The 23,292-nt window shown below is 31.1% G+C and overlaps 1 protein-coding gene across 1 annotated transcript; it reads right to left on the bottom strand.

Annotated features, from left to right (window-relative positions):
* Positions 1-5,913: 5,913 nt before the first annotated feature.
* LOC137832027 (homeobox-leucine zipper protein ATHB-14-like) lies at positions 5,914-12,176 on the bottom strand. The gene is made up of 18 exons (XM_068639991.1): positions 11,184-12,176; positions 10,825-10,984; positions 10,621-10,736; positions 10,436-10,526; positions 10,236-10,331; positions 10,035-10,148; positions 9,869-9,952; positions 9,309-9,464; positions 9,153-9,227; positions 8,963-9,069; positions 8,595-8,784; positions 8,298-8,486; positions 8,134-8,214; positions 7,890-8,024; positions 7,266-7,591; positions 6,888-7,002; positions 6,570-6,719; positions 5,914-6,222 (listed from the first exon to the last, which is right to left on the bottom strand). Exons 1-18 carry the CDS (start codon positions 11,393-11,395, stop codon positions 6,076-6,078), a joined length of 2,544 nt encoding a protein of 847 aa, XP_068496092.1. The 5' UTR covers positions 11,396-12,176; the 3' UTR covers positions 5,914-6,075.
* Positions 12,177-23,292: the final 11,116 nt, after the last annotated feature.

Raw genomic sequence — 23,292 nt, 5'->3', positions numbered from 1 at the left:
TATATTTTTTAATTAATGAAAATATTAATGTACGAAAATGGATGTGTTTGCTTAGTTATTACTAAAAATATCTAAATAATTTTGTTTTGTCATTACATATGTCTAAATAGTATTTTTTTAGAGAACCTAGTTAATATATTTAGAACATGATGCAATCATATTTTATCCTATAATCAAATAACTTTCAAGATTTTAAAAGAGGATAAACCATCCAGTTAATCATTGAATGTATGAGGTTTTGTGCATTTAATAGTTGATTATGTAAAAAAATTCTTATTGATGTGTGAATATAGTAAAACAATTTTATAACTCTGCATAAAATAAAATTCAATTAATATATATACTGCAGTTTTGTTTGAACTGTGATGAAAATTTTGTTTCACTTAGAATTACTTTCTAGTCAGGTGATGGTCCACAAAACTAGCATGATAGTACATTATCTCCTTCCATTAAAGAGCTTCTGGTTACAATTAATGTCAGTAAATGCATCAAAAAGCAATGATAATTTTTTTGAGATGATATCCAGAAGAGCCAATAATCAACATTTTCTCACTCAGACTTTAAAACTCCTCAAATTTTGAACTTCACAATACTAATAACCAAGCATCATTTGAAGGTTCAATAATACCCTTTTCTTTAGTTGTAAAATCTGTTGGGAAATTAATAAGCAGTGAATGAAAAACAGGAAACATAATTGATGAATTGGTTTTGAATAGTTATCTGCATTCTGCATAAATTTGTTGAACACTATTCGGGGCAAGTTGATAAATATTGCAGACAAATTGAGCTGTTATGCTGCAAGTCCAACGTAAAAACATTATTCAGTACTTCAGTCTTCTCCATTCATTCAATTAACACAGTTAAATTTCTGCCTAGATAGTGTAGCAGCACAGAGATCCCCTGAGGTAAATGAACCAAGTTATGTCATCAAATTTACTTCTTTCAACTTCCCACATAAATAACATGTAATAAAGAGATACATGTAAGTTAATTCTGATCATTTTAGAAGTTTTTCCCTAACAAGCAATTTGACACAAGACTACAGCATTTTTTTTTTCATACAAATAATTTTGGTGATTTTGATGAACACCAAAAATTCTAGCATTCTAACCCACCAAAATGGTAACAAAAAAAACCTGACCTCTCACTATGCACTTAGCAAAAGAAAGAAAAACCAAATCCCAAAGTGACAGTCAACAACTTTCTCAAATTAACACTCTAAAATTTACAGACCATGATAGTCTAGGGGCCTATTATGCACTACTTGTTCACCCTCTTTAATTTGGTCTGCTAAAAATCTTAAAAACCCTGCAAGGCTGCAACGGAAAGATATGTTTATTTTCCCTCCCTCGGTCAGGCTCAGATACTCTCCAAGGCATCACAAAGCCTACCATATCCTATGTGACATAACAACCAACACTAGCTAGGTGTATGTATGTGTGTGTTTGAGACCACACTCACTCACTTTCCTTGGATTTTGAAAAGCTGAAGATCTTTGCACTTTAACATGTTGCTGAGGAACCAAACAGTGCCCCAAGGCACGCTTATTCAGAATCTTTAATTCAAACACAGATAAACAAGTAAATAAAAAAAGAAAAGAAAAAGAGAATTTTGCTTGGTGTAGTCCTAAAAGTGCATGTGAAGCGTGAGACACACATATGATAACTGCTATAAACAAAAGTGGAAAGCGAGGGGTCTCCACGCGGAACATAGAGAAACACACTCTCTTCTCTTTCATTCATCTTTCTGCTCTGTTCCTGCACTCACCATAACGCAACATTGACCCACCAATACAGACAACCCTTATGCTATTTAACCACATCTTCATTACTCTTTATGTCAAAAATACACAAACAAATTTCCCAGCAATGTGATTGTGACTTACCACCTCACACATTTTGGTTGCATCTACTGCATTAGATTCAATGATTCATCCTAATCAACCCAATTATTAGTTAAATTTGAAGTAAAAATGGGTAGCAGAGATCTTAGAATGAGATTGTATGCAAAGGAAAAAGAAAGTATAATAAGTATGAAATAATATAGATGTGATGAAGGGCAGGGAGAAAATAGAGAATAGGGCACGAGGCTCGAAACCACAGTGCCTTTCGCACTCAAACTTTAAAAGGCCTCGAATTTCAAACCCTGAAAAGGATATCATCCTAAAGCCACCCAAAACAAATTACACCCTTCATCAATACTATATTTATGTTCCAAATCACAAAACGTCTTATACATCATCATCATCACCTTCTATGAGTATCATCATCATCATATCTCTCTATGCTACTTGTGGGGACATGCATATACATACATACATACACATAACACATGCGTTACTGTTACTGTATGTACACTTTCTCAGTCAACTGGTGCAGGGTTTCATCAATTCAGAAATCTTTAGATGGCTTATGAATGAATTCAATTCTTCAACCTCTCTACTTGTGAATCAAAAGTTCTTTTCCCTTCCAACTTTAAATAAAAATGTTCAGCGTGTAGTTTCAAATTATAAATTTAGGTCTAATTAGTTTCAAGTTTTTTCAATTAGTTAGTGGTAGAATTAGGTTAGATTTGATTAAAAACAAAAACTTTGATTCTAGGAGATGTATTGTTTGTTTTGATTGAATGATGGAAACAAGGGCAAAGAAGAAGGAAGAGAAAGGTGAGACAGCAAGAAGAGGAAGATGATGAGCTTGAAATGGCAGATGGGAAGTGTGAAATGGTAAGCATTTGAATGAACAGAAATGGAATAAGAGACAAACATAGGTAGCACGTGTGGGGCCGTCGCTTACCTAATTCTCTTCTTTCTTGTCACTCAAATCACTCATGCAATGCAATGGACGTGTTATTAAATTCAAAACATAACTATATTAAACAAAAATCACACTCACTTCTTTTTTCTCAACAATGTCATATCTCAATTCATTAAAAAAATAAAAAATGTTAAATTTCTATTTTATTCCATTTTATTATTTTTAAAAGAAATTCATATTACATTGCATATTTTTACATATTTTTATATTATTTTAAATCTACTTAAAAATATGTTATTTTTACTTTATTTTGAATTTGAATAGAAATAGGTAATAAAAATTTAATAATAAATACACTTTATAGAAATGTATTAATTAAGAGTAAAATAAATGTAAAGAAATTTTGTATTTATAAATGAAGGATTACAAGAGTTTAAAATTAATGAAAAATAGAATTTGAAAAACCCTCAATATATATATTCTATCAATAAAAGTAATTTTTTGCAGTTAATTTAACTAAACATTTATAATTTAACAAGTAATTTAAAAAGCTTTCTTTGATGTCACCTTTTAGTTAGTTCTTAGTTGATTTTCTTTGGAGGAAGTTTTAAGAAACATATAATAATACCTAAAACATTAAATAGACAGAAGTGAGATTAGGTGGCTGAAATTACATTTTCTCTTATACACAGAGAACCTAATTTCTACAATTAAATTTAGGAAACTAAATTCAATTTTTTTAAAATTAATTGTTTAATTTGTTAGTTCAAATTTATACCAGTAAAAACGTATCTAATGGGTAATTATTAACATACAAATTTTGTTGACGTTATCAATTATGAGATAATGCGATGTTTAGATCTGGTGTTGAAAAACAAAATTATTACTTGAATTAACGTAAACTTGAGTTTGAAGGGTGATGAAGGAAAACAAACAAGATAATAAACCTGATGAGTATTGGAATTCCATGGTTGAAATTAGCAGTGACAGATAGTAGAAGGACGAGGTGAGAGAAAGGAACAGAATCCATGGGATAAGGTAGGGACATGACATGCACAGAGTTGTGTTGTGCTGTGTTGTGATGGATCAACAGAACCATGTCGTCATCCCTTGTTTTGACCATATATATTTACTCTAATTTGTAACCCAGATTCTGTGGGGCCCACATATATATATATATATATATATATATATATTTCCCAATTCATTTCCTTTTTTGTTTCTTTAATTCTAAGTAAAATTAAAAACTAATATCAGAGCATTCATCTTTTGAAATGCTGCTATAAAGCAACTAATCATCCCTTTAGTACAATATGAAGAGGTGAACAAAAGGGTCACCTTAATCCTTTGGACCATTTAATGTTTAATGGAGTGAGATATTACTAGGTACACAAAGTATCATTAAGCTAATCTTTGTCTGAATTAAATCACAAAGCTTCATCATTATCACTAGAAAGCACTAAGTTTACAAACTTTATTCATGTCAAACTTCACAGCATACATGTTTGTCCTTAAGACATGCAACATGACCAACAAACAATACTATTCGCAATAAGCTCTTCCTTTGATCTCGCTATCAAAGTCCTTCTCCAACGGAAAGAAACATTCGGGCACAAAAACAAACATCATCACTTGTCACACAACTAACCCTTTTATGTTCAAGAATTTTTAACCACCACATCCCCTTCTCTCATACACTGCATAATGTTGGTTTGTGTTGCATAATAATGGTGTTACTTCTGTCGTGGTCAGCATCTTCACAAGACTCAAGCCCATCACAACAATGGGAAGTGTAGGTGACTAGGTGCATCTATTACTTGCGTGTCACTTTCATGTGCATCCTTGTCATGCAGAAAGTTCTCTTCCACTCTAATGCTTTGAGTTTTTTTTTTCTCACACAATAAGGTTGAATTTGGTATAGGTTTCTTCTGACACAATCTTTCACACTTACCCCATCTTGCACATAGTCATCATATCAAATCCTTGGACAAGATTAGAAGACTCTTCATACCCCTTTTCTTCTTTCGTCCACCCCCACATGCCCATAACGTTGAATGTTTGCCATGACGCAAAAATATCTTGTTGAATGACGAGGGAGAGGGCTACTACTGACTTTTGCAGCCTCAGCAGATTCCATGTTGGGAGAGCACTTTATGCAGCATAACAAACATTGGCCATACCAAGACATCAATTTCAAATTAAATGCAAGTTGAGATTCATATTACACTATATTCTTTTGCTTCAAAATATATCACATAAAAGATTATTGCCCTACAACTTTGGCATGTACCATAATTTTTAAAACAAATCTGCTTTCCCTCAAGCACCGAAATAACAATAGCAAACTTTCAAACACTTCAACCTGCAATGACTCAAATCTGATACAGCTGGATGCATAACACTCTGCACGTCAGTTAGATTTGGATTTCTACTAATTAATCATATAATACTGTTCTGAATAGGCTGACTAGTGACAGACTGAGAACAAGGTCACTCATGGTCAAATTTCTTTTATATTCTCTTTAACAAGCATAAAAAAGAAACTCCTAGTACATTAATGATTTATTATTAAAACAGTTTTTATTTTAAAAAAACACAATAAAATAGTGACAAAATAATTTTATATACTTAATTTAATCGGAGGTAATTTATCTTTGTCAAACGTATATTTTTCTTTTCCTTTATTTTCTCCTCGATCGAACAATGGAAAGCATCTTTCTCTTTCTTCTCAATAAAAAGTCTTCAAATCTTCTCTTTATGCACTCTTTTTCATTCCTTTTATTTTCTCTTGAAAACCAAATAGAATGTTAAAGTGACAGATAAGAGTCCCGCAAAAAAGTTACTTTTTTACCTTTAAAGTAAAAGATACCATCATATATCTAAATTCTTCCCAAGTAATACTAGTTAAAAGATCAGAAAAAAAGCTTTTTGTTAGACTTAAGATGTTGGAAGTTGAAACCAAGGCACACTTTTGCTTTAGAAGCAAGCAAAACACCATAATGATAATCGTGGTTTGTGAAGATAAAGGAGAAAACATGCTACCCCCGATAATAATATCAAAATGACCCTAGATAAGTATAAAGCACGGACCATCAACACAAAGGTTCTCTACACAACGTGGCATTTCCAAGTAAACTCTAGAATGAGAACTGAGAAAGAATTTACCAAATTAACTAGAACTTTTATATAGCCATAAGAATACCATACATGTGGCATAAGTAAAGCTTACATTAGTACATTGGTCTGTGATAGTAGCATATGGTAATTAAGTACTGAATATAAATTAGTAGATAAAATAAGTAGAGTCTATATGGTTGGTCCGTCATACAAAAGACCAACTCATAAACATGAAGGCTAGGCAGTGATTAGAATCATCATCATTGAGGACTTTCCATGCAATGGCCTGCTCATAAGACACTGGCCGATTCATACTTGATACACATATCCCAGCTGGTAGATAAGCAAAACCCTGAAAAGAAACACAGAAAAGTAGAGAATAAGATATACCGTCCATCTAAGTAGAATGAAAATATAGTTAGATTCCAGGTTTCCATTTTTTATCTATAAGAAATGAACACATTCAACAGAATTTATAATAACTCACACCTCCTCACCTAACCGAGTTATAAAATCACAGAAAACTGTCAAGCTTATATTTATTTTTCACATAATGTAAAGTAGGGTTATAGGCGATACAGATAAACATGTTATTACTCAATAGACAATTTTATGCAATTTACAACCATAACGCAGCAGTAACTACAAAACCTTAGAGCCAAAATTAACAAAAAAAAGTGTAGTTCACTTTTTAAGTACCTGTTGCATTATCTTGGAGAACTCAGAACAAAGAATCTTCCTTCCAGATTCATCAAGAACTTTATCAAGAATTATGTCTTGAAGTGCGACTAGAGTAGTTTCAAGCATATCTAACCCAGCTTGATTAGCAAAGGTGAACACTGGAGATGCCTGAAATGATTTTAGAAGTACAACACTCAATGAAAGATTATTGGACAAAAGAATTGCATATTCTTCCAAAACATACGGCATACTATATTATTATCAACGAAGTCCTCTGACATCAAATCATTTTTTCAAATTCCAATAAATAAAAATTAAAACAATGCAAGTGATTACATTTGTTTTCACAGAGCAGCACATGATTGCATCGGAATGGTGCCAAAGTTGCTTCAAGATTGCATCACCACCTGCTGTGGACTCAGATCTAAAAAGCTCTGTGGCAGTGTAGATCCTTAAAGGAAACACAATATACTGTCAGACTAAACAGAATAAGATCTGGCGAGTAAGTCGTGCAAAACTTTCAAAAATCACTCACGTTCAAACAGAATTTAACTTTCAGTTACCAACTAGTGAAATAGATAATGCTAACGATCTGTAGATCTAAGAGCACTTTAATAACTCCTAAACCCCCTAATACTACAAAACCAAACATGTAAAAAGCTAAATTCAGCACACTAAAATAATCGAGTTGCGGTCAATTTATAGAAAACAAACCTGTAGCTTCTACTGATCCATCGTGCTAAGGTAAGGGCCTCTGGGGAACCAGGAAGTGACTTTGGCCCCAGTTGAGTACTAAGCCTGGAAGGAGCAATTGCCATGGCAACTCTCTGAACGGATCCAACAACACTACGCACATACTGGCGAGCCATTGCAGCAACATTGTCCCGTGTATGATTTTCGAAGGTAAATTGGAAAGCAATAGTAAGGACCGACCTCAGGTTGTACCCATTCAAATCAGCTTCACCGGCTGGACGAGCATTAGCGGATCCTACTTCCATTGTTGATGCCAAATCTAATGTACGAGTTGCTGCTGGACCATCCTGGATGCACGAGAATTAGAAGCAAGATAATTAGTAACTTGACACCGCGCATGTATTGACATCTGAAAGTTGGCGTCAGTTCTAGCTAGCCTAGACAACATTCTAGATATTGTGATGATTAGCACATTAAAATAGGACTAAGATACATTATAACAGGTTCATATATGCTGATTGGGTTATATTATATCGGTAATTAAATGCAGATTATTTATTAGTTTCATAACCAAGAGCTAGTGCTGATAAAAAAGTTCAAAGCTAGTAATAAAACCATACAAGTTGCAAACAAATGTCACTCAACTGATTTAGGATCTAATGGAATGACGCGAAAACCAGATGGCAGTAACAGAGCATCATCTGCAAAGGACTCGTCAATAGGTGCAAACACAAGTTGAGCACATGCCCCAATTGCATTTTCATCAACTCCACTGCATAGCTGCCACATCCAACAGTTGCAAAGCAAAAGGGTTATTAAATGTCATGCATAAATACTTAAAGCTTAATCAAATAAAATATGCAAACAACAAAAAATTCGACCTCATTACCTGCAATAGATACATATCACGTGCCAACGTGACATCTTCAGGAGAAAATGCATGACCCTCTATGCGAACCACCTCCAGAAACTGCACCATTGAGGCATGTCACAATTTAGCATAGAATATAAAATATATTGTCAAAATAGAAAATGAGTTAAGAAGATAAATACCTCTTCATGCTCAATAGTATGAGCAAGAGGTAAAATGACCTGGCTGCTGGGAAAGCCACCAGGCCTTGCACAGGGAACTGCATAGGAACTAGCTTTAAGGCATGCAGCAGAGTATGCATCAACCCCGTAATCAGCCCATTCTGATCGATGCTCTCTCAAAAAACGAACAAGTAAAGCAGGCGGAACATTCTGTAGGAAACATTGTTCAAGAGAGAAGATTATAATCAAAATTTAGCAGATGCGTAGAAAGTTAGGATAAAAAGGAATTGCATATATAACTGTTTGCTTCTAAAGTACCTGCAGGAGCATTGATGCCTTGGCACACAAAACCCCACCTCCGAATGATGGGAACATGGAAGCATTATAATTGGACCCCAAAAACTTGTTTGGAGAAGAGTTTATAGCTATAGTCACATCTTCCACCCCGTCAGTACCCATCAGCGACCACCCATCATCAACAAACCCATTCACAGCATCATTAAATCCCCTGAAGAATTAGGTCAAATAAATTCTTATTGATTATAAACAGGCTTGAATTTTAGCAAGAATATGAAATATTAATTATTCAACTGCTACTACCTCACATCAAGTGTAAATAGTACCCAGCAAATAATTCAAAATGCATAATGCACTAGTTCTATATAACAAGGAGAATCAAGCCTTACCTGCAAAGTCTCTGACTAAATGTTCTCAATACAGCAGGCTGGCGTCCACCACCATACTGAATTTCTCCACTCGATTCTTGTGCTATCTGTCTTATATGTTGTAAGGCCTACAGAGAAAAAAAATTTAAGTCCAACAGCGATTTTTGGTAACTTCCAAAGTCTATTCCAACAAACAAGAAATTAATCTTACAGCAATGGTCAATTTCTGGGCCAAGATTTTTGATGATTCATACAGGGGCCTCAGTACTTCAGGGACACTCCATATCTATGAGAAATAATAATGATAAAATACTGAGTAAAGGATCAGAGATTATAAAGTGATTTCACTTGTAGATCGTTTACTTACATCTAAATCAATATGATCCACTATGTGAATAATGGATCCACCACCCTCACAGGGTCTAATCAGATAACCGCTGGGAAGCATTTCAGCTCTAATGAAGGTTGTAGTAGGAGGGCCTGTGGGGCCACCAGTTGAGGATGTCAATGATCTCTCACATATCTGCCAGCCAGCACAATAATTTATATGAGCCAAATTTGTTGTAAAATCCCATGAGGAACAAGAAACAATCATTTTATATTCTGCAATAACACCTCCATAAGTAATACCACATAAGCAAAAGCTTCAAATGTTTCAGAACAGATCCAACAACAAACAAAGCCCAAATACACAATGGCGGGAAGGGGTTGGAACTTAAACAAAAAGAAGCCACGTCTTTCCAATGGAAGATAGGTTGTGATTAGTAAACTTAGTGGAAATTTGTTTTCTCCCCTTCTCTTCAAGAGAGAGGATACAGGGACCAGCTCAAGAAATGACTATTTTCAGCACAAGAACAATAAACAGCCATTTCGGCAGGACAAATGTTTGTTAAGAAAAAACACAGCACACTATATCCCTCTCCATACCACGAGACTTCCATCTTCCAAACTTGTCGTGTATCTCAGTGTCCAATAGTCCCGCGCTGCTGCCAGTGTTGTGGGCGCATATGTCTGGTAAAAAAATCGAATGTGAACAAAAAAGGCAAGAAATCAATCATGAAATCATTCCAAGTGCAGAAAACGTCTTTCAGACCTGCATGTACATGAGCTCTATGGTGCCCCCATTCCCTGTGGGAACTATACTCAATACTTCCACGCATCGGCAGTCACGATACCACGACTGTCGATCTTTAAGAATCTCAGCAACCTGACAAAAAACAGTCACAACCACTATTCAGAAAAAATACAGTTCAATTGTTCAACGACGAGGAACATGAGGGATACAACAACTCACCTTAGTGGGTTCAAGACTCACAAGGCCGCAGGCTCGTGCTGCCACACCACTACAGTTGCGGGAAACAGCAACGATTCCAATAGAATCCGGACCAGGCTACTCAATACAAATTACCACGAAAAATTAGACAACATAGTAATAATTGTTGCTTAGAAGCAGACATAGGAAACAAATAGTTATGTTTGTTAAAAAGAATATACCTTCATCCCAATCATCTGGACCCAGTCGACAGCAGTTCCAGTAGCCTTGGAAAGGAACTCTGCCAGGGTCTCCTCAGCTATGGCGAGAAGACTGAAACATTAAAGAGTAATCATGTTACTACCATGAAAACATTGAAATGAACAATTATACAAATACTAAAAGTAGTACACAGTTGGTTACATACCCAGCTGGGTTGTTGGCATCCCTATTGGGATGCTGAGGTGTTGGGTTTTGCTGTTGATTCTGACCACTCATTACGACAGACTCACAGCTATTGTCTGTGGTGGTGCCAGCAGAGGCCTGTTCAAACCAAAGCATGGTTCAACCATTAACATTTAGAAATAAGAAAAGTTCACAGAAAATGACGGCGAGAGGGAGGTGTCCTCACAGTCTGTATCTGTTGCTTCATATATCCATTCTCGTAAACCAGATGAGAAACCTGCTTCTGCAAACGGTCATTCTCTTCCATCAACAGTTTGTTCATCGCAGTCAGCTTTCTGTTCACTGTCTGCAGCCGAGAAGCTTCCTTCCTCTGCTTCTCACGACACCTACACACCAAATTCACAAGTGTCTTGTAAGAAGAAAAGCATACAAAACTACAAGTTCCTATATTATAAATTGAGGCAGGCACAAGTTACTTTCTTTCACTCAGACAATATAGAAAAAAAAGTAGTGAAGGTGGTGGCCTTTATAAGAGAGAATAAGAAAGAGAAGACTTTGACATTTGGGTTATTTGAAAAGGGTCACCTTCTATTCTGAAACCAAACTTTGATTTGTTTGGGTTCAATATTGGAAAGGATGGGGCACTCTCTGATGAGCTGCTGCCTCCGCAAAGAACTTGGCTTGGGACATTCGGCATAGACCCTCTCCAAAGCCTCAACCTGCTCAGGTGTGTACCTAACATACTTGCTTGAATCCATCTGGTTGTTGGCTGAGTCCTTGTGCAAAGAAAGCGCCATAATCTCACACTGTCACACCCCAAAACACACTACTTTCTCTAATATACACACTAACACTAAAGTAGTCTTTGAGACTGAAAAAAGAAGAAGAAATGGGAATGGTGTGAGTGAGAAGGAAAGAAACTAGTTTGGCTCCTCTTCTTCAGTGCTCTTGTTGGTGTTAGTCTCGGGCAGGCTCTCTTCTACAAGAGAGCCTCCACTCTCCTTCATTAGATGCTGCTCAGTTCCTCAAATTCCAACTTAGGATAGAGCCTCAAGGGGCGCTACAGTAGTCTCTATCCCACACACACACCAATCTCGAGATTTTGAGAGAAAGAAAGAGAAAGAGATGGAAGAAGCAGTGAGGAAGAAAGAATGTGTTGTGTGTTTTTATGTGTTGTCTCTGTAATAATATAATACTAATATTGTTGTGTATAGCATAGCCATAAAATAAATGTGATAAGTAGTGTAATAGTTGTTGTAAGAATGTGGCTGAAAAAAGCAAACAGAAGGAAGGAAACAACCAATGGGCAATTAAAGGGACTTTAATTTGTTACTGAGACATTTATTTTATTTCTTTTCCTTTTTTGGTTGTTCCTGCAGTACCAAACTGGTTTCCTCTTTACTCATGGTCACTGTGTGATGCTAAAATGAAAAGCAAATAAGTGAAAAAAAGAGAGATATAAATGAGAGGACAGCACAAGCGCATAACAGATACGATTTTTTGACGACTCAGTCTCCCTGTTATTTGTTAACCCTTTCTCTCTCTTCGTGCAGAAAAAAGATACTATATTGCAGGCACACCAATAGCGAACCTTCTCTCTCTTCATGAAGCCATGTTTCAAAAATGAAGGGTGATGATGATGTGATGTGCTATGCATGCATGTACATGTAATGATGCAGATGATATGGGTGAAAGAGAGAGAGAGAGAGGGTAGTAGCAGTACAGTGTGTGTACGTAAAGAGAGTGTATAAAAGGTAGAGAGTGGACAAAAAAGACGGACAAATATTTGGCTTCACATTTGGTTGCAGGGTGAAATGTTAGCAAGATCCCATAAAATTGGCTTCACTTTGATTTTCCTTTTACTTCTTTTCTCTATTATTTGTACTTCAAAAATTCTACACAACCCTCTTAGCCTCATAGAGTGTTTAGTATTTATTGTCCCTGACACTCTCCTATTTTTTTATTTATTTAATAATACTTTTTATTAATAATAATGTGAAACTATAATTTTCTATCATTTTTTCTTCACACTTATATTAAAAAAAAATCACATTTCAATTTAAACAGTATACCTCATGTATCTCATATTTTAAAACACTCTGAATTTGTTAAAGTATCATTATCAAATCTAATGGATAAATTAGTCCATAGTTGATACATTCTTGTTATATAAGTTTAAAGTGATAAACTAGTTAATTGAATTATAAATATTTAATAACTTGATTGATAAACAAATAAATATAAAAAGATATACCGACATAAATTTTATTACGGAAATAAAAATTGTCTTAATAAGTAAAATTATATTATTATATAATTATGATTTTATACTTTTTAAAATAATTAATTTTTTCTTACATTTTTAAATATTTTTTAATAAATTATATATCTTTTTTATTTGAATAAAAAAATTGTTTAAATGATTTTATCTAACTATTAGTTAATTTTTTTTATTTTTTAGAAAACTAAACTTTTATTCTTTTATTTAAACTACTTTTACATTGAAATTCCTTTTTGTAATTTTTACATAATATCATATAATAAAATATTTTTTCTTTAATTTGTAATACTAGTTTTTTAATTTAAATTGTATACAAAATAAAAATGGTGCAACAAATATTAATAGCGATATGTAAAATTGAAATAAGTCATGATAAATTAAACAAAATTAAGAAATAAGAAAATGTATTCAACTATAAAAGATTTACGAAAATAAAACTAAATAGTTTGTAATTTATAAATAAAAAGTTTTAAAATAAATTATTTTAAAATATTTATCAATCAAATTATAATTTTATTTTTTTAGTTTATAAGCTAGTCAAATAAACTATTAATTGTTTTTTTAATCTTATTAACACTTTCATAATAATATTTTATAGTCTTTTGCATTGAGTTATATTGTTACTTTGTAACTATCCACAATATCTCACTCATTCCAGTTAAAATATAATTAATTTAAGAAACTGCACTTTCTTACAAAAGATTAGAAAGAGTCATTTTTTTTTGTCTTCTTCTCTTGTCTGCTATCGATGGGTTTAGTTTCAGTATTTGTATTCTATCTTAGTTAAGGATGATGATACCTGAAAAAGGTCAATGAATTTATAAGAATGAATTTGACCTTCATGTTTATGAACCTTAAATTAACATAATTTTCATGGTTAAAGATTAAAAATGGAATCAAGCTTAAAAATAATATATAATTGCTAGACAGTGTAACATTTTCATTTTAATAAATTATATCTATTGAACTCCTTTTAATTTTTTTTGTTCTATTTCTATAAACATGGTCTACCAGTTTATTAAATATAAATAGTGTATGCTATATTATGTGACTTCTATATTTATTTTTAAAAATATATTTTTATAATTTTTTATTTAAATTAAAAAATATTGATGTATTACCAGAAAAACTTACTAGCATATACTTGTGAATGACTAATTACTATGATTTATTTGCCTTGCTTTGATTATGGTATAAGTTGTTGTACACTACAAAAGCTTTCTCTTAGAAAGTAGTAAATTAAAGAATAATTTTACTTAATAATTAGCATATTCACTAACTTAGAAATGATGAATGAAAGTTCAAGTTGAGGCAAAATTGACAACCTAGTATGATTAGGAGTAAAAGTGGGTTTTTATCTTAAAGGGTTATTATATTATTATTTTTTTCAAATATGAAAGCTTATCTTAAATTTTTGGGCCATAACATAATAATCAAAATCAATTTGAATAGACATCCACTGGCCACTACCAACTATAAAGATAAGAGTAAAATATTTATGAAAAAAAGTTTTAGTAAGAAACTTTATAGCATATTCCTTTTAACACATATTTTGTTATTACTTGAAACTTATAAAAAAAAATAAAAAGGTTATGAATAGACTTTTATTAACTTTTTAAAGGAGAATTAACTAGTGATAGAAATTATGGGTTACTCGTTAAACTAATAATTAATGAAACTTGAAAAATATTTAACTTCTATTAAATTTTAATCAATAATAAAAATATGTTGAAATTTGCATAGTTTAGCACAACAGTGTGCAGAATAATTAACATGATTGGATACAAAGAAAACCTTAAGTATGTGTTTACCTTTTCCAAGTTTTTTAATTTGAATATTTTGTGTGTGAGTTCTGTGAATTTTCTTAAGCAGTATAGGGTTAATTGAACCGTGTTGAATAAATTTGTATGAGAGTCAGCTAAGAGCACTAAGAAATGTTATTCACATTATTTAAGACTATGTGATGGCTTCTCAATTGCATGCATGCACCCACTAATTGCCCATTTATAAGTCAACTTTGATTTCTAAGTTTCTAGGTGGGTTCACGTTCCAAACACTTTTACAAACTTTTTATATAAATTAAAAGCTATTATTATGAACATCAATTTGTATGAGAAACCTTTTTATCATTTCAAGAAAAACAGGATAAATCTTAAGTTTAAAACTTAATTTGTAAAAATCCAATCCTCGTAATATATTTTTTAGATTTTTTCATCTTGTTATTATTTATAGTATTTTCATAAGGTTTAGTTTTTTTTCGGTAGTCTTTGTTTGTTTTTGATCTTTCATTTTTTTTTCTTCTTAACCTATGTCAATTTTGGGTTACAAGACGTGGATTGGATACTTATAAATACATTCTAATACTTAAGTTAATCCGAGTATAATATACAAATATTATAGATTAGATTTTCCACTACCTTTGGTTTTCGAATATTTTCCTATTTATACCTACCTTTGACTTGGATAGTTGATGGTACAAATGTACATGTTGGACCCATTAAGGGGTCAAATCAAGTTTTAATTATGTCTTATGGGTAATTGGTATATTGCTTTACTGACACTTTAAGGTCTCTCACGGGTCTTGTATGGAACGTGCTGAGATGTCGAGGTCCCAACAAAGCGTCAGCTATTAATAACTCGACAATCAAGTAATACATTTGTCCTAGGCTCAAATTAAATAGAGAGTCTATTTGAAGGGTCTGAAAGAAAAATTCATTTATTTGCGTTAACCATAACGTGATTTACAGGATACCACATTGGGTGATCAAGATGTCGATTGTCCATCATTTCCTCCTCTTGGTATATATAAACATGTTTTTACAAGGCTGAATTCCTCTACAGGTGTCTCTTCCTTTGGTTGTCTTCGGTCCTTCAACTCTTTAGTCTTGGAATTGGGTTGCAACAAGTGGGTGGGGACTTACAAATATATTATGACGCTTAAGTTAGTCAAAGTATGATTTGCAAACATTAATTAGATTTTTCATTACTTTTGGCTTCTGTCCTTAATAATATGGATGTATATGTTGGACCCATATGATAAGTCAAACTATGTCTTAATCATATTTTTATGGATAATTTACTGTATTAACTGTATTAATGACTAATAATGTATTAACTGTATTAATGACTAATAACATTTTAACGTCTCTCACAAAACTAGTGTAGAACGTGTCAAAATGTCGAGATTTTGAGAAGGAGATTACAAGAGACTCGACAATCACTCTCTAAGACGATTAACTTTTGTAATTATTATTTTAAAAATTATAAGTAATATATTTCTAATTGATTTACAATTGGATCGTATTTTTTTAAAGATTAATTTAAATACATGTTAAACTTTTGAAGAGGAAGATATAATTTATATAAACGTGTAAACATTTAAATTAAAGAAAACTAATTTGACTAAAAAATATATATGAAAATTTAACAAGGTGAAAAGTATAACCGAAGGAATGCAAAGTTAAGATAGAGTTAAATGGAGACGAGTAAGATGAACTATATAAAAAAAGGAAAAATTTATAAATTTATTATTTTTTAAGTTTTGAGTTATGCTGATATTACATTTCTTGTATAAATTATTTCATGACTTATTGATTTTAAATTTTCTCAATAACATCACCATTAGAAGTGTTATATAAGTCAGAGACTTGCAGGTATAATCCTTTGTAGGTTATAAACCAAACATCTGATAAATAGGTTGAATTGAAAAGTTACTTAGAAAAGCGTGATGAAAAAAAATTAGTGATGGACAAAAGTAAAAAAACTGCTACTTAATGACAAGTTTGCACGCAATCAACTGGGAAAATGATTTTTTTATTCCTTTGAAATGCATAAACCTTTAGCTTATTAAAAAATGGAAGAGCTAAGATAATAAGTATGTCTAAAAAATTGAATCTACACTTTAAGAAAAAAAAATTACGCCTAAATAATTATATATAAAAATATATTAATTTGACAATGATACTGTAAAAGACATTCCTTTAGAACTGTAATGTGATATAATGTAATTTTAAAATTATTTTATTTTTTCAGAAAAAAAAATCAGTGATATAATACAAATTGTCTATATATCAATACTTTTATAAAAATTAAAATGTAGAAAAACATAAAATTAGGTTAATTTATAATCAGTCTTATAGAGCAATCAATTTGTAGTAAGAAAGCAATGGGTGAAACTTTGTTGCCCATTCACAATGGAAATAAATAACTAACCGGTTATAGATTTGCATGAAAATCATTATTTATAACTATCCAAAAATTATTTACCCATAATTTAAAAAAAAATGTACAGTGAACAATTAATATAAGAGTGATGAAACTTTTTGACAGAGAAAAAATGGTATAGAATTGATAACTAGTGTATGGGTAATTATTTGATAAAACATGGTTTCCTAGTATACATAATGTACGCACATGTCTACTTTCATATGGACAATATCCAATGTTATAATTAATCTGAGGTTGAAATTATCGTCACGGTGAAGTCACCTATTACCCATGGTTATGTTGCGAAGTAGGCATGCAAGACAAATGATAATTTACATATGAATTGAATGAGTGTGTGTATATATATATATATATATATTTAGTGATTAAGAAGAAGTTAATGATGGGAAGTGGCTTAAAGAACACTAGTGTATCCCAGTGTAGAATCTAAATGCTTTAATTACGATTAAGTGTTGAATAAGTTTTAGACCTGCAAGCTAGGTAGCAAGCACATCTGAACCCTGAAACCCAACTTTGTGGTTGAGATCCACCAAGCACCAACCTCCTCCCCTTTTCTTCACAATTCATAGTGTTTCCCACCTCTTTCCCTTTACTCATAAGGATCCAAGAGCAAGAGAGATAATGCCTCACAAAAGCAATTGACTTTTGGATATTTACAAGGTTGACATTTCCCATAGCCCTTCAACTCTTCAGAGCATCCAATGATCCTTCCAATTTAATTAATAATGCTCACCAAAACTCACTCATGTGGCTTTTTGTAGTAGTGCCCACCACCACTGCTGCTTTCTCTCCTTCTCTCACTCCTCACGCACTCCAACTGTTTGATAAAAAAATTTATTAGGTCTAAGTCGAGATATGAGAAGGAGGAGTCAATACACAGACTCAGTTGTGTTTTTTTGTCTCCCTTTGCAATGTGTGATGATGATGGAGTCCCCCCTATGGCTATAGCTTTTGGTTCTGGAAGAGGAAGAGATTTGGGACAGGTTGATAAAAAAACAAACAAAGGTGGAGGTCCCTTTCAATTCCTTCCAGTCCCATGCGGGGACCCAAAACCCTTTGTTTTTTAATCCTTGGTTTTGAGCTCATGAACCTTTTTCCTTACATGCACCAAAAGAGTGTCATGGACTCACTCACAATACCCCACCACCTTCTCTCTCTCTCTAGAACTGTGTGCATGCCTTTGCTTCCATTTTACACCTCTCTCTCTCTTCCCTTGTGATGAGGGTCCATGCATAAAGAAAAGGAACCCCCTGGCCGCCATGATAGGATGCTCATGTGAGTGAAAATCTAATGTCTTGCAAACTAATTATGCCAACATATCATTTCTAATCGTTATCATTAGTAGTGCTATTTAAGTATATACTGTCAATTTAATCTCCTAATTATACTTTACAAAAGGAACCAAATATTCCAAACCATCATAACACTCTCCTCGATATACACTTATACCTTCATACATTATTAACAACTCTCCAACTTCCCTATCATCTATATCACCCACCAACTCCCCATGCATGCATTCACTTTTCACTTCTATTTTAATCTAACCTAGCCTTACTCTAACTCAATTTTAATGTTTAACTTACATTTTAAAACAACTCATGTGATGAATGAGAACAAAATTGTATTCCTTACTTATATTTAAGGTTTTAAATAAATAGGGTTGAAGTAAAATTAAATCATGCATCTTTCTTTTCTACTTTCCCTCCTCCTTTACAATTTCACGCATTTTCTTGCTTATTATTGTGATAAAATAAAATTAGTGATTTCATTTTTTTCTTATATTATTCATTAATGAATGCATTTTTATTCCTTTTACTCGTAAATTGAAATAAAAAAATTAGACAAAATTGGAATAGAACGAAATTGCATCGCATAGGACTGTATTATTCAAATTAACTAAATGAGTAAAATGGATAAAAGAAAAAGAGGAAAATATATTGACGTGGAAGAATGTGAAAAGAATGAGAATTGAATCATAGTTTTAAGTAAAATAATAAATTTGGATGGAAAGGAGATAAACAAAATAGCAAAACCGAATATTTTGTAATGTGTAGAATTATGATGTTGAAAATTGAATATCAGAATGGGCAAAATTGATAAAGTGGAGCAAAATAAAATTGCGGATGAATATGAAAAAAATAAAAATTGAATCATTGTTTTTTGCTTTGCTACCATAACCTAAAAACAAAAACAAGTATGTGAATTTAATACAATTTCAAAATTATATATATAATTTGTTTTAGTATGCATTTACTTTAGGTGACCATAGTTATTTAATTTTAGTTTACCTCAATGTATTACATTTGATTTCCTAATACAACGACTTAGCATCATATAAACTTTGAGCATCACTACTTAACCATTACGCATATACTATGTATCTAGTTCAACTATAACTATATTTATGTAGTTGTATTTTTCAGAATTGGAATAATTTTAATCTTTTATATAAATTAGGACGATGTAATGTATATTAAGTATTGATAATATTTAATAAATTTTATTTAAAAATACATTCATATTTTCATGGTGACGTTTTATCTCAATAATTTTATCTGAAACTAATAGTCTGATTTATTAAGTAATTTATTTTTCCGATTCAAATGAAACAACATCATTCGTTATTTCTTCAAAAAAAAAAAAGTAAATTTATTTTTTGTTCAACATTATTATTATATTAAAACTGTTATTATATAAATTAATATATTTATTTATATTGTTTAATTATTTAGAATGTTGACCTAAATAAATAAATAAAACAAACTTATAACATTATTGAAAGACAATTTATATTTTATTTGATGATATTATTACAGAATATACTTGTATATATAATAATTATAACGTTTCTATATTTAAGTGATTGTGGTTCACAAATTTTAAAAAGCTTATTTATTCCCTCAAAATTGGAAATAATGAAATTAAAATGTGGGTTTATCGGGTTTGTCTTGTGTTTGAGTTTTTTTTTTCAGTCCTTTTCATACCTTTTCTTCCGTGGGACTACATGGGTTTTGGTTTTGGAAAATTTTCAATTCTTTCAGTTACATGAACTTAGTCACTTTTTTTCTTAACTCGTGAGAGTTCAATGTTAGCTTAAAGGTTCAAATATGGTGAGAAAATGGTTTTGGTTTGAAAATCATAATCATATAATGAACTGCTACTTTAAGCTTCAAATATTCCTTATAGTTAAAGTCACTTTTTTAAATTTCTCCATAAATGTTTTGAGACACACATGTCTTATGAATTATTAATAATGAGGTGCTACAGTTTATAATATGACATCTCAAAAATTATAATAAAATATTTTTTAAACACAGTATTTCTGAATAATTTAAATATTTTATTATTTTTAAATATTAAGTGACCAACTATATAATTAATAAAAAATGAAATAATTTTAAAAAGATAAAATTAACTTATCTTTTGGCATGTAAATAATAAATATAAAAGAGATAAAGTTGTACTTAAGTAATTAATTTTGAAAATTTAAATAAGAAAATATTACTCAAAATAATAATCTTATATATAATATATATTAATTATGTAGAACTTATTTATCCCGACTAACTACAAAATTAATTCAAGTATTTATGACATAAAAAAATGAACTAGAATATATTGATAAAAAATATAAAATGATTAATACAAATATATTATTTTATTATTATTTACAATTAAACACAGATGTTAAAAGATAAGAATCATCATTTTTTAAATCTTTGATGATTTTACTACAATATTTTTTTTATAATAATAAATTAATTCTACGTGTCTCTAATATTTTCGTAAATCCTAACGTTATATATATATTATTTTGACTTAAAATTCCAATTCATACCTAAGTGGTTTGATAATATATCGATTTTCAACGAACCACCAAACTATACACAAAATGGATATGAATGGATTGACCAATTGACTTGGAAGTCAAGAAATCCTAAAGGAAATTTTCTTTTGTTCAAACCTAAATATTCTTAAAGAACTACTACAACTAATCTTTAATATTATTTTATTAGTAGTACTTGTTGGAGTTTAAAATAATTCATTGTTTATAAAGGTTTAATTGTAAATACCTTTAATCTCTCTAGCTACTATAATTAATTAGCCATTTTAGTCGGTTAATATTTTTTTTTAACTTCTAAAAGAATTGAGCAAATTTCTCTTCATTTTTTCTAGTTCTTATAATTAAGTTACCTTATAATTTTCCTTTAATTCAAATTCTTGTTTCCTGTTGATAACTCTCACAAGTTGGAGTTATTAGATTGTTTAAAATTTAAGAAGAGTTTTAGTAATGAAAGGAATATGTACTAAATTATGTAAGTAAAGATAAATTATAATTAATAGACATCTTGAGACAACAAGAACTAGAACAAAGAATATTAAAAAAATCATCATTACCAATATAATCTTGCTCTGGAACTTCATAATTCTAGAAACACAATCGTATTTAAAAAAAAAAAATCACATGATTAACAATAAATCTATAAAGTTTATAGAAGTTAATAACATGTTCAATTTGTTGCTTCCAATAAGATAATTGGAATTATCAAATTTTTTCACTATGTTAAGAAGTGAGCTTTAAATCTAACTCAATTTTATAAAATTGATCGGTCCGATAGCAAGTGATACGATAGGTCTAACAATAAAATGTCTTCATCTTTAGTTGTAGGATCTCTTCAACACTAAATATACAATAAAAATAAAAATAAAATGAGAAGGAATTTAATTTGATCTATGTGAATTAATCATTACTTTTTATATCGAAGATCCATATAAACTAGAATATTAAAAATCCATATAAAACTAGAATATTAAAATATTTATAGTATATAAATATATATAAACTTTATTTTATATTAAACATAAAATTCATATACGAGTTTATAAGATGTTTGTATGAGAAAAAAAAAAAAAAAAAAGCAACAAAATCTAAAAACATTCTATTGAAACATCCAACCGAATGTGTACATTATATCATACCAATAGTCAATGACAGAATGATAATGTTCAATAAAATGGAGTAAAAAGGGTCATTCCTCTCCCAAGGTTTCAGAATGGCTTCTGCTGGAAAAAAAAAAACACGGTTTCTTTTATTCGAAATTGTGAATGAAATTAAATATCGTTTTTATTATTAAATGTTTCAGAACAAAGTTTGTTGATTTTTTTCTCTGAATGTTATTACTATTATTAACTAGAGACAAACTTTGCTCTTCCTTTCGCAGTTGAACAATGCCAAATAATAAGTTTTTGGTGTCCAGAAAAGAACCTGTTGATGGCTTATAACCTTGACACATTCTAAATTAATCACAAAATTCTTACTGCAGAAAAAGAGTTATGAATGTAAACTTTTCAGCTGGTTCTTGGTAGTTCAAATTCTGGCCTGCGCATGATTGATTAGTTGCTGAGGTCAAAAGCATTATTGCATTTCAGAATAAGATTCCCAAACATGTTTTTATGTGTACTCACTTTTCCTAATTTCCTCCTAACTTTGTTCTTTCTCAACTTCCAAATTTTGTTATCCGCCGAAACTCTACTTTCATTTTATATTAAAAATCGCATTTGAAACCATTTCAAGGGTTCGACACACTCATACACTTGAAAAACCTATACAAGCTTGCTTTACTGGAAAAACTCGTTTGATCCGTAGAAAGCAATAGTTTTTCTTATTCCAATATCTAAAGTTTGAATTAGGAAAAAAAAAAATTTCAGATAAAGAAAAACATATTTAACTACAACAATTAAGGAAACCGATCTCATTAAAAAAAATAGTGATGTTAACTTTAAGCATCATTATTATTACTGAGATAACGAATAAAATGGCAGATAGAAAAGGACAAATAACAAGTTAGTGATTGAGAACAGTTCTGAACCCATTATCCAAAACCTTATGATAAATAAAAAGTAAAAAGGGTGAAAAAAAAATGAAGGAGTTTGGGTGCAATAAGACAAATCCCAAGAACGTTTAGCCAAAAATGATATGATTGGTTGGGTAGAATCGGTGAGAAGCAGATAATGTTAAAAAGAAGAAGCCAACAGTGTTCTTTTGATTTTTGACAACCCTCACTTGCCATTGAAGATATAGAATCATGTTCATCCAACGACACACACATATATAGCTCAAGAATCAAATCATTGAAAAATGTTTCTTCACCAATAATAGGAACCAATCACTTCTCCCACTTC

This window comes from Phaseolus vulgaris, chromosome 6 (genome assembly GCF_000499845.2).
Source record: "Phaseolus vulgaris cultivar G19833 chromosome 6, P. vulgaris v2.0, whole genome shotgun sequence".
Classification (NCBI taxonomy): Eukaryota; Viridiplantae; Streptophyta; class Magnoliopsida; order Fabales; family Fabaceae; genus Phaseolus; species Phaseolus vulgaris.
Note: the sequence above shows the minus strand (reverse complement) of the source record. Positions and strands in the feature narration are given on the sequence as shown.